This window comes from Salmo salar, chromosome ssa19 (assembly GCF_905237065.1).
Source record: "Salmo salar chromosome ssa19, Ssal_v3.1, whole genome shotgun sequence".
Taxonomy (NCBI): Eukaryota; Metazoa; Chordata; class Actinopteri; order Salmoniformes; family Salmonidae; genus Salmo; species Salmo salar.
The window spans coordinates 32,889,929-32,904,870 of NC_059460.1; the positions used below are offsets into that span (position 1 = coordinate 32,889,929).

General features: G+C 47.4%; 3 protein-coding genes across 3 annotated transcripts in view; 1 reads left to right on the top strand and 2 right to left on the bottom strand.

Moving 5' to 3' along the window:
* Window positions 1–950: 950 nt before the first annotated feature.
* LOC106578791 (uncharacterized) lies at window positions 951–2,401 on the bottom strand. Its single transcript, XM_014157953.2, has one exon. The coding sequence runs from the start codon at window positions 2,219–2,221 to the stop codon at window positions 1,604–1,606; it is 618 nt and encodes a 205-aa protein (XP_014013428.2). The 5' UTR covers window positions 2,222–2,401; the 3' UTR covers window positions 951–1,603.
* Window positions 2,402–2,832: 431 nt separating this feature from the next.
* On the bottom strand, window positions 2,833–5,692 carry LOC106578793 (microtubule-associated protein 10). Its single transcript, XM_014157955.2, has 2 exons — window positions 4,123–5,692; window positions 2,833–3,990 (listed from the first exon to the last, which is right to left on the bottom strand). Exons 1-2 carry the CDS (start codon window positions 5,551–5,553, stop codon window positions 2,833–2,835), a joined length of 2,589 nt encoding a protein of 862 aa, XP_014013430.2. The 5' UTR covers window positions 5,554–5,692.
* A 519-nt stretch (window positions 5,693–6,211) lies between these two features.
* The window catches only part of sipa1l2 (signal induced proliferation associated 1 like 2), a 564,521-nt gene continuing 555,790 nt past the window's right edge, over window positions 6,212–14,942 (top strand). The window contains 1 exon segment of the mRNA XM_045702242.1: window positions 6,212–6,625. The gene's annotated coding sequence lies outside the window, so the exon portion shown is untranslated.

Consider the following 14,942-nt stretch of genomic DNA (forward strand, 5'->3'; position numbering starts at 1 on the left):
CTAACAACTTAACTGATAGAATTAACAACCAGTCTACTTCTCTAACAACCTAACTGGTAGAACTAACAACCAGTCTGCTTCTCTAACAACCTAACTGATAGAACTAACAACCAGTCTGCTTCTGTAGCAACCTAACTGATAGAACTAACAACCTAACTGATAGAACTAACAACCAGTCTGCTTCTGTAGCAACCTAACTGATAGAACTAACAACCAGTCTGCTTCTCTAACAACCTAACTGATAGAGAAGCAGACAGGTTGATAGTTCAATCAGTTAGGTTGTTAGAGAAGCAGACTGGTTGTTAGTTCTAACAGCCTAACTGATAGAACTAACAACCAGTCTGCTACTCTAACAACCTAACTGATAGAACTAACATCCAGTCTGCTTCTCTAACAACCAGTCTGCTTATCTAACAACTTAACTGTTGTCTTACCTGTTGTTGTCTTAGCTAGCTCTCCCAATCAACAGCTGTGATTGCTTTATGCCTCGCTTTATGTCTCTCTCAAATGTCAATATGCCTTGTATACTGTTGTTTAGGATAGTTATCATTGTTTTAGTTTACAGTGGAGCCCCTAGTCCCACTCTACATGCCTCAGATTCCTCCTTTGTCCCACCTCCCACACATGCGGTGACCTCACCAAGTATAACCAGCACATCCAGAGATGCAACCTCTCATCATCATCACTCAACCTCTCATCATCAACCCCTGCTCTAAGCAAATTCAAACATGTCCTATAATACCATCCACATAGTATTCAGGAGATCCATGACTGAGGGTAGGCATCAAAATATCTCTCTACCTGCTCCATTTGGCATTGTGTAGTAGCCTTGTGGACTTGCATATTGAACGGCATTTCCATGCACAACTTAAGTAGTACATAACTCATCAAAACACACTTAAATTATTTTCATAATTGAATGTATAGAAAAAACAACAGATACATTCTAATAATTTGGGAAAGACATTTTAAACTAAAACAGTACCATACAGTCTTACTTTTTGATAACATATTCATATTAGGGAATTCCCAAACCCGCACACACAGATAACAGTCTAACATGGAAGTAAATTATTCAACTAGCCCTTTGAATTCATGAATGATTGATACAACATACAAGTGTAACGTTACATTAAGTTTAGTCTAGTGCCGTACAGAAAGAGATATTAAAATGGAGGTGTCCCGCCCGTCCAAATTCAGAATGACTAACCATATCCGTCTCCACACCATTGCTCTATCAGTAAACCAGATGTGGACTATGTCAGGGCCCATATGTATCAAGCATCATGGGCTGTGTTTACACAGGCAGCCCAATTCTGATATCTTTTCCACTAATAGGTCTTTTGACCAATCACTTAGGATCTTTTCATATGAGATCATTTTCAGAACTGATCTGATTGGTGAAAATACCAATTAGTGAAAAAAATATCAGAATTGGGCTGCCTGTGTAAACACAGCATTAGATTAGGAGAACTGGTTTTGCCTTTAATATCACAATGATTAGGATTATATGGAAAGGGAAAATCTGACCCTAGATCAGCAGCACTACCTTGAGATGCTTGATACATTTGTCCCTAGGAAGCACCTTCTTCATGTGGGTCTTCTAGAAGGTGTATCCAGGGAGCTTGTTAACTACCAGCTCAGAGACATGTTGGTACTCATTACTGAACCCCAGAGAACCCAGTTCATCTATAGACTCTTTAGCTAGCTCTCCTGTCTCCTCAGTTAGCTCCTCTCCTGCCTCCTCAGAAGGCTCCTCTCCTCTCTCCTCAGTTAGCTCCTCTTCTATATCTTCAGCCTTGTGGGACTCAGGTGAGGAGTTGTAGTCAGTAGAGATGCAGGTGTCTACAGAGTACCCCCTGTCTGACCTACTGTTCTTAGTGTGGATGGAGTCAGTGTGGGTGTCTACAGAGTACCCCCTGTCTGACCTACTGTTCTTAGTGTGGATGGAGTCAGTGTGGGTGTCACTGAGTTGGCTTGATGCTCCGAGACTCTCAGAGAAAGACCCCTTGGGTCCCTGAGACCATGTACCAGCAGGCCTGTTGGTTGAGGTTCCTCTAGCCCCAGAACCAGACCTCATGGCTCCTCCACTACAAGGTCTTGCTGCCAGCTGAGTTCTAGAGCAGACTGAGTGTATGGATGCAGGCGTGTCTCCAACACTGTCGGAGGAGACGCTGAGGGCTGAGGCCTGGGTACGAGGTCTGATGACGTGTGTGTTCATCAGGGAGCGCTGGGGAGACGTCTCAGCTTTAACAGGAACAGGAACAGGAAGAGCCACTCTTCTTCTCTGGCTTCTCTCTGAGACACTGGAGCTGTCAGAGTTATGGTCACCTGACACTCGGCTCCTCCTCTTGTCCCTAGTCCCGCCCCCAACAGACTCAGGGCTCCTCCCCCTAGTCTTCCCACCCCCAACATGCTTAGGGCTCCCCCCCTAGTCCTCCCACCCCCAACAGGCTTAGGGCTCCCCCCTAGTCTTCCCACCCCCAACAGGCTCGGGGCTCCTCCCACTAGTCCTCCTGCCTGAAACAGGCTCAGGGCTCCTCCCACTAGTCCTCCCACCCCCAACAGGCTCAGGGCTCCTCCCCCTAGTCTTCCCACCCCCAACAGGCTCGGGGCTCCCCCTAGTCTTCCCACCCCCAACAGGCTCGGGGCTCCCCCCTAGTCTTCCCACCCCCAACAGGATCGGGGCTCCCCCCTAGTCTTCCCACCCCCAACAGGCTCAGGGCTCCTCCCCTAGTCTTCCCACCCCCAACAGGCTCGGGGCTCCCCCTAGTCTTCCCACCCCCAACAGGCTCAGGGCTCCTCCCCCTAGTCCTCCCACCCCCAACAGGCTCAGGGCTCCCCCCTAGTCTTCCCACCCCCAACAGGCTCAGGGCTCCTCCCCCTAGTCCTCCCACCCCCAACAGGCTCAGGGCTCCTCCCCCTAGTCCCACGCCCAACAGGTTCAGGGCTCCTCCCCTTAGTCCCACCCCCAACAGGCTCGGGGCTCCTCCCACTAGTCCTCCTGCCTGAAACAGGTTCAGGGCTACTGAGAAGGTCAGTTGAAGGTGAGTAGCCATCACCATCAGTAGGGTCTAGACTGCTGAAATCATCCAGGTATTCTACTGCCCCCACACCGTCCAAACTATCACTGCTGGAGGCTGAGTGGGGATGTTTGTGTCTGGAGCTTCTTCTGGTGTCTGACATGTGGGGCTTGTGGCCAGAGTCTGAAAGGTGTGGTCTGGGTTTGGGGCCTCTTGGAGTCTCATCCCCGTCTCCTCTGCTGTCAGAGTCAGTATGGTCGTACTCTCCACTCCCTAACACCTCCTCTGTGTGATCAACACTGGGAATATGCACCCACAGTTTACTGTGACTGTCCTGCTTGGAATGGGATGATGGTTTCTGTTTTGGTAATATTTGGTAGGAGTCATCTCTCTTACAGTAAAAATCCTCTGCGTTGACACTAGTTGTGAATGTGTTTGTTAGTTCCTGCGGGGTTCTAGTTGAGATGTTTCCCTGCCGTCCATAGTCTCTGTCCAGGCTACTTATCGAAGTCGCAATGTTTTCATTTAGAATATCATTCCTATTGAGTAGCTTCCTCCTATCTATAGGTTTATCTGTTTGACTGTTAGTGTTGTTGGACTTCCTTCCAGGACCCTTGGTCTTGAGTGTCTGTTTGTCTGTCTGTTGCTTTCTGCACTCGTGGATGTGGCATTTTATGCCACAAGGTTTAACCTGCTTCATTCTTAGGCGGAACGTTTTTGTCATTCCAAAACCTAACTTCTTCTTGGGAGAGGACTTGGAGACTGTATTGCCACTCATTGTATTCTCCCAGTTTGTTTTTCTGATAGAACTTGGTGGGGTAGTGCTGCATTGTTCCTGAAGCGGCCTGTTCTTCACTCTGGGGCTAGGTCCGACCCACAGTTTGGGAACCACTGGGCAAGGAGACTGCCTGTCTCTCTGTGGTGATGTTGTGGTGTCTCGTAGGCACTGGGACTGAGGCAAGTCCGCCTGTCAGAATCACAATCACCTTTATTCACCAAACACAATCACATATACCCAGAATTTGACTTGGCTAAATGCCAGCAATAGACACAAATATACAGACAGAAGAAATTACACAATGTACATACAGTATCATACCTGTCCATTAGAAGGCTCTGTCAGCGGCCTGTAGATCCATGCTAGGTTGGGGTGGACTGAAAAGAGCTGCTGTAGCTGGGTCTGACTCTGTCCACTCAGCTGGGCGAGCTCAACGAGCAAGGTGTTCAATAGAGGGAGTGACCTCAGAGCCTCCCCTAGGATAGATGCTGTCTGCTGGGGTTGGTGCCGTCCCCTCTCTTCCCTGCCTCTAGACTCCATAACCACATCCTGTCTCGGTCTACGCCTGTGGTCTGTAGCAGGAACCGGTGTCTCCTCATTCCCCAAGTCCAGATCCTCTACCCTGAGAGACTCCATGTCTAACACCCTGTACTGGTCTGGTTCATTGTGTTGTTGTTCTACAGGACTGCTGTAGTAAAGAGATGGGGGCTGAACACAGAGGCTTCCCTCATCATACTCCTTATCAATAGCAGCCACTCTGAGTGTTCGGTGATGCTGCTTGCTTCCAGAATGTTCTGTTTGAGTGGCAGTTGAAACTGGAACAGTCTGCCGTGCTTCTGGCACCACTTTCTCACTGGGCTTGCCATTTATATGAATATTCTGATAAAGGACCTTGGAAGGCGTATTGTCAATGTCCAAGTCAAGTGGTTGCATCGTTCCTTCCCCACGATCGACCTGTAAATGTTCTATTGGTTTCATAGATTCAACTGGTAAATGTTCTATTGGTTTCATAGATTCCGTCCCGTGTGTAATACCAACTGGCAATACCCTGTTATCAGGTATATGTGGTAATGAACTACTTCCCAGACTGAACAGATTATATCCCAAAGAAATAACACCTATTTTCTCCCCCATGAGATTAAATAAGTCAATAAGTCCTTTCTCTCCTTGGGAAGAGGGAGAGGAGATACCATGAACCTCCACATCACACCTGATACAGTCTATCAACCTGACCAGAGACACCAGCGAGCTGCCTATCAACTTGGGAACCTCTCCCCTCATATCCAGGACCACAGCATGCAGAGGAGTGTTGGATAGGTGGGTGTGGAGGGAGTCCAGGTGGGTTTTGAACAAACACGACTTGCCTTTGTTGAAAGGGTATTTAAATGTTTCATGGGCTTGATAGAGCTGGTTTTCCTTCTCAATGTCCTCGTCATCATCATAGTGCCGTTGTTCTAGCAGTGGAGTAGACGTTTCTGGTTGATAGATGAGCAGAGTTGGGTAGTCTAGTAATCTCACACCGAGGGCTAATTCATCGGAATAATTTAGGCATTTTCTGGTTTTGTATAATCTGATATATTCCACAAATAGTTCGAAAGAAAAGAGAGTTTCGTTGTTATTTAATCGCTCTGTCATTGTGTCATTGCGACAGGTGTCCGAGCAACAAGAACTTGACGGATTTCCTCTCAACCCAGAATTGCCAGTGATAACATTCTGAATGGAGATCCCTGGTTGAATGAATTGGTTAAACATCAATCAGACCACTTAGAAAGAAAACAACGTGTGTTTTTTCTATAATTTACGAGAGAATCACAGCTGAAATGGAGGAGAAAATCCGTAAATTAGCCTGTCAGCACCGATAACCCACAAGCTTCTTCAGCTCCATGGAAACAAACTGGTCTCCGTCGCGCGTCTTTTACGTCATCTGATGCCAGAGGATTCTGGGAATAGTAGTTTTCAGTTCTGGCCATGTTAAAAAAATTGTGAATAATGTTACATTAGCCGATTTATTAGGAGGCATATTGAGCTACAAATGCACACTAATAACAAATATTTTTTTATAACTAACTATCTGTACTAATAACTTAGGAAATGTATCCTTAAAGCAAAGAATATAATACAATATAATATAATAGAATAGAACTCAATATCCTTTATGGACAAATAGCATAGAGAAAAATTATAGCATATTAAAGACTTAATTTGACTGGATAGTATTGCTTTTATTTCCATGTTATAACAAGTTCGAGCCATTTTCCTGCAGCTCGCCAGTTGGTGCCACTGTGGGGCTTTGTTCAGAGATAGGCTATGATATGCCGATTGCTTTAAATATATATATAAAAATGTAATGTCTATTATCCAGAATATAGGGCTATTCCATTTGGGCCTGCTATTTTGTGCCCTATTCTCACAACCAGAGATACATCTTCGTCACTGTCACACCTCGCCGTTATGCTCTCTTTTCACAGTATAGACTTGAGTGACTGAATTACAATCATTAACAAATAAATCTCCTCTGTTCTCTTCACTTGTGTGTTTGGCTGGATCTCTCTATTCCCACAAATCATCACATTAAGAAGGCGGAGGGAGGAGCTATCCGTCAGCGGTGGCACCCTGCTCTGCTCTGCTGTCATCCCGGACTAAAGCGGTCTCCAGATGGATATCACACCGAACAGCAGCCGGAGAGAGGAGAGAGAGGGTCTATGGAACTTCACACGTTGGAGCGTTTCTATGGATTAAAACGGTTAAATCTGTCGACAAGGATAATAACCGTCTCGTCTATCTTCCCGAATATTAGCCTATTCTTCTGCTGCTCAAGTGAAAGGTAATGGCACAGATGTTCTTACTACTGTTCTCCCCAATAACGGAATAGAGTGTCGGGTTTGTTCTGACGTCCAGGTACAGCGCCGCTATTATAGCCGTCATAATTTTATTGTCCGTCTGTAGAAACAAATATATGACTGTGTTAGTGGGGTAGTGAGACATAACCTGTCCGAGATATATTGTTGTTTGGTGTAATTATGTGTAGACAATGATAATCCCAGTCGAAAAAAGCCATTGACAGAAACACAGAGTATAATAGTGGTAACTTTTCACACACCACAGTGAAAGTTTCCACCGCACAAACTGGTGTGATCTACTGCTGCCACTATTTGACAGATCATTTGATGAGTCTCTACTACACACAGGGTTTATATGCGTTGCTTCTCAGTAGTATAATGCGTTTCCAGACGTACAGTACAGAGAGCCATTGTCCTAGTGATCCTTTGTAGAGGTTGATGATAAAATCATATTTCATGTTGATAATGGCTATAGCCTATTATCACATAATAATATCCTGGACGGATTTTCTCGCTTGGAAATATAATATTCTAAAGTATTGTGAATAGCCTACTATGCCTGGTGTAATGTTTGTCTGTCAGCTGGTGGTATCTTTTATTCTCTGGTGGTGATACTTCCCTGAGACGACAGGGGGTGATGAAGACCTCAATCCATGTCTGACATCATAGCCTACCTACCTGCATAACTTTTTCTCTTGAGTCCCCCACACTACTACTCTACTCACAGTCTGAGTCCCTTATACTACTACTCTACTCACAGTCTGGGTCCCTCACACTACTACTCTACTCACAGTCTGAGTCCCTCACACTACTACTCTACTCACAGTCTGAGTCCCTCACACTACTACTCTACTCACAGTCTGAGTCCCCCACACTACTACTCTACTCACAGTCTGAGTCCCTCACACTACTACTCTACTCACAGTCTGAGTCCCCCACACTACTACTCTACTCACAGTCTGAGTCCCTCACACTACTACTCTACTCACAGTCTGAGTCCCTCACACTACTACTCTACTCACAGTCTGAGTCCCTCACACTACTACTCTACTCAAAGTCTGAGTCCCCCACACTACTACTCTACTCACAGTCTGAGTCCCTCACACTACTACTCTACTCACAGTCTGTCCCTCACACTACTACTCTACTCACAGTCTGAGTCCCAAATGGCAACCTATTCCCTTTTTAGTGCGCTAACCTGGACCCACATAAAACTCTGGTCAAAATAGTGCACTATATAGGGAGTAGGGTACCATTGGGATGCATCCATAGTCTCATAACAACGACGAGGTGCTTATCAATAAACTGGAATGTAACAACCTAGTTCCTTACTGTTGGTGCTTATCAGTAGATAGTAATGTAACAACCTAGTTCCTTACTGTTGGTGCTTATCAGTAGATAGTAATGTAACAACCTAGTTCCTTACTGTTGGTGCTAATCAGTAGATAGTAATGTAACAACCTAGTTCCTTACTGTTGGTACTTATCAATAGACAGGAATTATTTCACCTCTATGGCCTATTTATTGCCTCACCTCCCCAATCTTACTACTTTTGCACACACTATACATAGATTTTTCTATTGTGTTTTTGACTGTTTGTTTGTTTATCCCATGTGTTACTCTGTGTTGTTGTTTTTGTTGCACTGCTTTGCTTTATCTTGGCCAGGTCGCAGTTGTAAATGAGAACTTGTTCTCAACTGGCCTACCTGGTTAAATAAAGGACTTGTTCTCAACTGGCCTACCTGGTTAAATAAAGGACTTGTTCTCAACTGGCCTACCTGGTTAAATAAAGGGTTAGGGTTAGGGTTATATATAATATATAAATACCTGGTTAAATAAAGGTGAAATAAAATAATAAATTAAAAGGGCCTTGGTCAGGGAGGTGACTAAGAACCCGATGATCACTCTGACAGAGCTCCAGAATTCCTCTGTGGAGATGGGAGAACCTTCCAGAAGGACAACCATCTCTGCAGCACTCCACCAATCAGGCCTTTATGGTAGAGTGGCCAGACGGAAGCCACTCCTCAGTAAAAGGAACATGACAGCCCGCTTGGAGTTTGCCAAAAGGCACCTAAAGGACTCTCAGACCATGAGAAACAAGATTATATGATCTGATGAAACCAATATTGAACTCTTTGGCCTGAATGCCAAGCATCACGTCTGGAGGAAACCTGGCACCATCCCTATGGTGAAGCGTGGTGGTGACAGCATCATGCTGTGGGTGTCACAGAAGTTGTCATGGAGAGAAGACCAAGGCGCAGCAGGTATGTGAATACTCATATTTAATTTAAAAAAAGGAGTAAAGCATCCACTTGACAAAACAATAAAGGTGACAACAGCAACAGTTCTGCAGGCTATTAAACGCAGTGCAAAAACAACCACCCACAACCCCAAAGAAAAACACACACACCTATATAGGACTTCCAATCAAAGGCAACTCAACACACCTGCCTTCAATTGGCAGTCCCAATCAACAACACAATCATTCACATACACAAAAACTGCCAAGTCCTGACCCCAAAACTAATACAATAGCTCCATCTGCTGGTCAGGACGTGACAGTACCCCCCCCCCCTCAAGGTGCAGACCCCGGAATGCACCTACCAACAGAAAACACCAACAAAAAACCCATAAACACTAACCCCTAAACAATAAGGGAGGGAAGGGAGGGTGGCTGCCGTCACCGACAGCACTGTGCTACACCCTCCCTCCCCAACCCACCTATCCTGGAGGTGGCTCAGGTGCAGGACGTGGACCTCGCTCCACCTTTGGCGTCGCCCACTTTGGTGGCGCCGATAGCTGCGCCGGGCAGACGGGCCACTCGGGCTGACCCTGGCAGACGGACCACTCGGGCTGGGTCGGAAGACATGCGGGCCACTCGGGCTGGGCCGGAGGGCAGGAGGGCCACTCGGGCTGGGCCGGAGGGCAGGAGGGCCACTCGGGCTGGGCCGGAGGGCAGGAGGGCCACTCGGGCTGGGCCGGAGGGCAGGAGGGCCACTCGGGCTGGGCCGGAGGGCAGGAGGGCCACTCGGGCTGGGCCGGAGGGCAGGAGGGCCACTCGGGCTGGGCCGGAGGGCAGGAGGGCCACTCGGGCTGGACCGGAGGGCAGTCTGGCCACTCTGGCAGTTCCGGGCAGTCTGGCCACTCTGGCAGTTCCGGGCAGTCTGGCCACTCTGGCAGTTCCGGGCAGTCTGGCCACTCTGGCAGTTCCGGGCAGTCTGGCCACTCTGGCGGTTCCGGGCAGTCTGGCCACTCTGGCGGTTCCGGGCAGTCTGGCCACTCTGGCGGTTCCGGGCAGTCTGGCCACTCTGGCGGTTCCGGGCAGTCTGGCCACTCTAGCGGCTCCGGGCAGCCGGGCCCCTCTGGCGGCTCCTGACTAGCGGGCGGCTCTGGCGGCTCCTGACTAGCGGGCGGCTCTGGCGACTCCTGACTGGCGGGCAGCTCTGGCGACTCCTGACTGGCGGGCAGCTCTGGCGACTTACGACTGGCGGGCAGCTCTGGTGACTGTTGACTGGCGGGCAGCTCTGGTGACTGTTGACTGGCGGGCAGCTCTGGTGACTGTTGACTGGCGGGCAGCTCTGGTGACTGTTGACTGGCGGGCAGCTCTGGTGAGTGTTGACTGGCGGGCAGCTCTGGTGACTGTTGACTGGCGGGCAGCTCTGGTGACTGTTGACTGGCGGGCAGCTCTGGTGACTGTTGACTGGCGGGCAGCTTTGGCGACTTACGACTGGCGGGCAGCTCTGGCGACTTACGACTGGCGGGCAGCTCTGGCGACTTACGACTGGCGGGTAGCTCTGGTGACTTACGACTGGCGGGCAGCTCTGGTGACTTACGACTGGCGGGCAGCTCTGGTGACTTACGACTGGTGGGCAGCTCTGGTGACTCTTGACTGGCGAGGCTGGGCTGACGCACTAGACTCCTGATGCGTGGGGCTGGTACTGGACGTGCCAGCCTGGAGATACGCACCTCCATGCTAGTGCGTCTAGCGGGAAACACCGGAACGAAAGGGCGCACTGGCGGTCTTGAGTGCAGGGTTGGCATCACCCCTTCCGGCTCGATGCTCACCTTGCCCTGGCACCTGCAGGGCGCTGGTACTGGGCGGACTGGGCTGTGCGTCCGTATAGGCGAGATGGTGCGTACCTCAGCGTAACATGGCGCCCTCCACCTCATACGCACCTCCCTGTAGTCATGGGTAGCTGGCTTACGGCTCTTCCCTGGCCTGGCCAAGCTACCCGTGTGCCCCCCCCCAAAAAAATCTTGGGGGTGCCTCTCGGGTTTCCTACCCAACCGTGTTCCAGCATAACATTCCCGTTGGTTCCTCTGTCCAGCTGCCTCCACTCTCCTGAGTGCCTCCACCTGTTCCCATGGGAGGCGATCCCTTCCGGCCAGGATCTCTTCCCAGGTGTAGGCTCCCTTGCCGTCCAGGACGTCCTCCCATGTCCATTCCTCCCTTTTTTTCTCCTGTGGCTTCCTCCTCTTCTGCTGCTTGGTCCTTTGGTGGTGGGTGGTTCTGTCACAGAAGTTGTCATGGAGAGAAGACCAAGGCGCAGCAGGTATGTGAATACTCATATTTAATTTAAAAAAAGGAGTAAAGCATCCACTTGACAAAACAATAAAGGTGACAACAGCAACAGTTCTGCAGGCTATTAAACGCAGTGCAAAAACAACCACCCACAACCCCAAAGAAAAACACACACACCTATATAGGACTTCCAATCAAAGGCAACTCAACACACCTGCCTTCAATTGGAAGTCCCAATCAACAACACAATCATTCACATACACAAAAACTGCCAAGTCCTGACCCCAAAACTAATACAATAGCTCCATCTGCTGGTCAGGACATGACAGTGGGGTTGTTTTTCAGTGTCAGGGACTGGGAGACTAGTCAGGATCGAGGGAAAGACGAATGGAGAAAAATACAGAGAGATCCTTGATGAACCTGGACAAGTCTCATCACCTCAGACTAGGTTAAAGTTTCACCTTCCAACAGGACAACGACCCTCAGCACACATCCAAGATAACGCAGGAGTGGCTTCGGGACAAGTCTCTGAATGTCCTTGAGTGGCCCAGCCAGAGCCCGGACTTGAACCCGATCTAACATCTCTGGAGAGACCTGAAAATAGCTGTGCAGCGATGCTCCCCATCCAACCTGACAGAGCTTGAGAAGATCTGCAGAGAAGAATGGGAGAAACTCCCCAAATACAGGTGTGCCAAGTTTGTAGCATCATACCCAAGAAGACTCAAGGCTCTAATCGCTGCCAAAGGTGCTTCAACAAAGTACTGAGTAAAGGGTCTGAATACTTATGTAAATGTGATATTTCCGTTTTTTATTTGTAATAAATTAGCAAAAATTTCGAAACCTGTTTTTGCTTTGTCATGATGGGGTATTGTGTATAGATTGACAAGGGAAAAAAACTAACAATTTAATCAATTTTAAAATAAGGCTGTAACATAACAAAATGTGGAAAAAGTAAAGAGGTCTGAATACTTTAGGAATACACTGTAGACAGTTTGAGGACAGTTTGGTTGTTCCTACAGGAGTCTTTTTCTGTGCTCCAAATTGGCACCCTATTCCTTTTAAAGTGCACTACTTTTAACCAGATCCCTATGGGCCCTGATCACAAGTAGGGCACTATATAATGAATAGGTTGCCATTGGGGACGCAGCCCTGTCCCTTGGCTGAGAAGGTAAAGAAATGTAATGGTGTTATAATATTGTTTATCCTTCAGTTCCGTATCCCTCTCTTTTCTTCCTGTAGGAAGTTTATTCTACATAACCATTACATTCCTAATAAAGGAAATAAATAGGCCTCTCTTCTCAATGGGACTGCAGGAGTAAGGGGTGTAGACAAAACAACAAGTAGTGGAATCTACAGAAATCCTTAACAAGCAAGTGTTATGCTATATAAAGACCTTGTTCTGAAATCTTTCAGAAGCCTGTCAGCTGACTCCAGCTCTATGTGACATTAAATGAATGGATGGATGAATGAGTGGATGGATGTAGGAAGATTGTTGGAAGGATGATTAGATGGATGGATGTAAGAAGGATGGATGGATGGACGAATGAGTGAATGGCTGTAGGAAGGATGTAGGAAGGATGGATGAATGGGTGTAGGATGGATAGATAGATGGATGGAGTGGATTGATGCCTACTGTAGCTGAGTGGATGGATGGATGGATGGATGGATGGATGGATGGATGGAAGGAAGGAAGGATGGAGGATGGATGGATGTAGGAAGGACAGATGGATGTAGGAAGGATGGATGGATGAATTAATAGATGGTTGTAGGATGGATGGATGTAGGGAGGATGGATGGATGGATGTAGGAAGGATGGATGTAGGGAGGATGGATGTATGGATGAATTAATAGATGGTTGATTGATGGATGGATGGATGAATGTAGGAAGGAAGGATGGATGTAGGAGGATGGATGGATGTAGGAAGGATGGATGGATTAATTAATAAATGGTTGTAGGATGGATGGATGGATGGATGTAGGGAGGATGGATGGATGGATGGATGAATGTAGGAAGGATGGATGGATGGATTTAGGAAGGATGGATGGATGTAGGAATGATGGATGGATGGATGTAGGAAGGATGGATGGATGGATGAATGTAGGAAGGATGGATGTAGGAAGGATGGATGGATGAATGGATGTAGGATGGATGGATGGAAGGAAGGAAGGATGAATGGAGGATGGATGGATGTAGGAAGGACAGATGGATGTAGGAAGGATGGATGGATGTATTAATAGATGGTTGTAGGAAGGATGGATGTAGGGAGGATGGATGGATGGATGGATGTAGGAAGGATGGATGTAGGGAGGATTGATGGATGGATGAATTAGTAGATGGTTGATAGATGGATGGATGGATGGATGTAGGAAGGAAGGATGGATGTAGGAGGATGGATGGATGGATGTAGTAAGGATGGATGGATTAATTAATAGATGTTGTAGGATGGATGGATGGATGGATGGATGGATGGATGGATGGATGGATGCAGGGAGGATGGATGGGTGGATGGATGATGGATGAATGTAGGAAGGATGGATGGATGTAGGAAGGATGGATGGATGGATGTAGGAATGATGGATGGATGGATGTAGGAAGTTTATTCTACATAACCATTACATTCCTAATAAAGGAAATAAATAGGCCTCTCTTCTCAATGGGCCTGCAGGAGTAAGGGGTGTAGACAAAACAACAAGTAGTGGAATCTACAGAAATCCTTAACAAGCAAGTGTTATGCTATATAAAGACCTTGTTCTGAAATCTTTCAGAAGCCTGTCAGCTGACTCCAGCTCTATGTGACATTAAATGAATGGATGGATGAATGAGTGGATGGATGTAGGAAGGATGTTGGAAGGATGATTAGATGGATGGATGTAAGAAGGATGGATGGATGGACGAATGAGTGGATGGCTGTAGGAAGGATGTAGGATGGATGGATGAATGGGTGTAGGATGGATAGATAGATGGATGGAGTGGATTTATGCCTACTGTAGCTGAGTGGATGGATGGATGGATGGATGGATGGATGGAAGGATGGATGGATGGATGGATGGATGGATGGATGGATGGATGGATGGATGGATGGATGGATGGATGGATGGATGGATGGATGGATGGAGGATGGATGGATGTAGGAAGGACAGATGGATGTAGGAAGGATGGATGGATGAATTAATAGATGGTTGTAGGATGGATGGATGTAGGGAGGATGGATGGATGGATGTAGGAAGGATGGATGTAGGGAGGATGGATGGATGGATGAATTAATAGATGGTTGATTGATGGATGGATGGATGAATGTAGGAAGGAAGGATGGATGTAGGAGGATGGATGGATGGATGTAGGAAGGAAGGATGGATGTAGGAGGATGGATGGATGGATGTAGGAAGGATGGATGGATTAATTAATAAATGGTTGTAGGATGGATGGATGGATGTAGGGAGGATGGATGGATGAATGTAGGAAGGATGGATGGATGGATGGATGTAGGAAGGATGGATGGATGTAGGAATGATGGATGGATGGATGTAGGAAGGATGGATGGATGGATGGATGAATGTAGGAAGGATGGATGTAGGAAGGATGGATGGATGAATGGATGTAGGATGGATGGATGGAAGGAAGGAAGGATGGATGGAGGATGAATGGATGTAGGAAGGACAGATGGATGTAGGAAGGATGGATGGATGAATTAATAGATGGTTGTAGGAAGGATGGATGTAAGGAGGATGGATGGATGGATGGATGGATGTAGGAAGGATGGATGTAGGGAGGATGGATG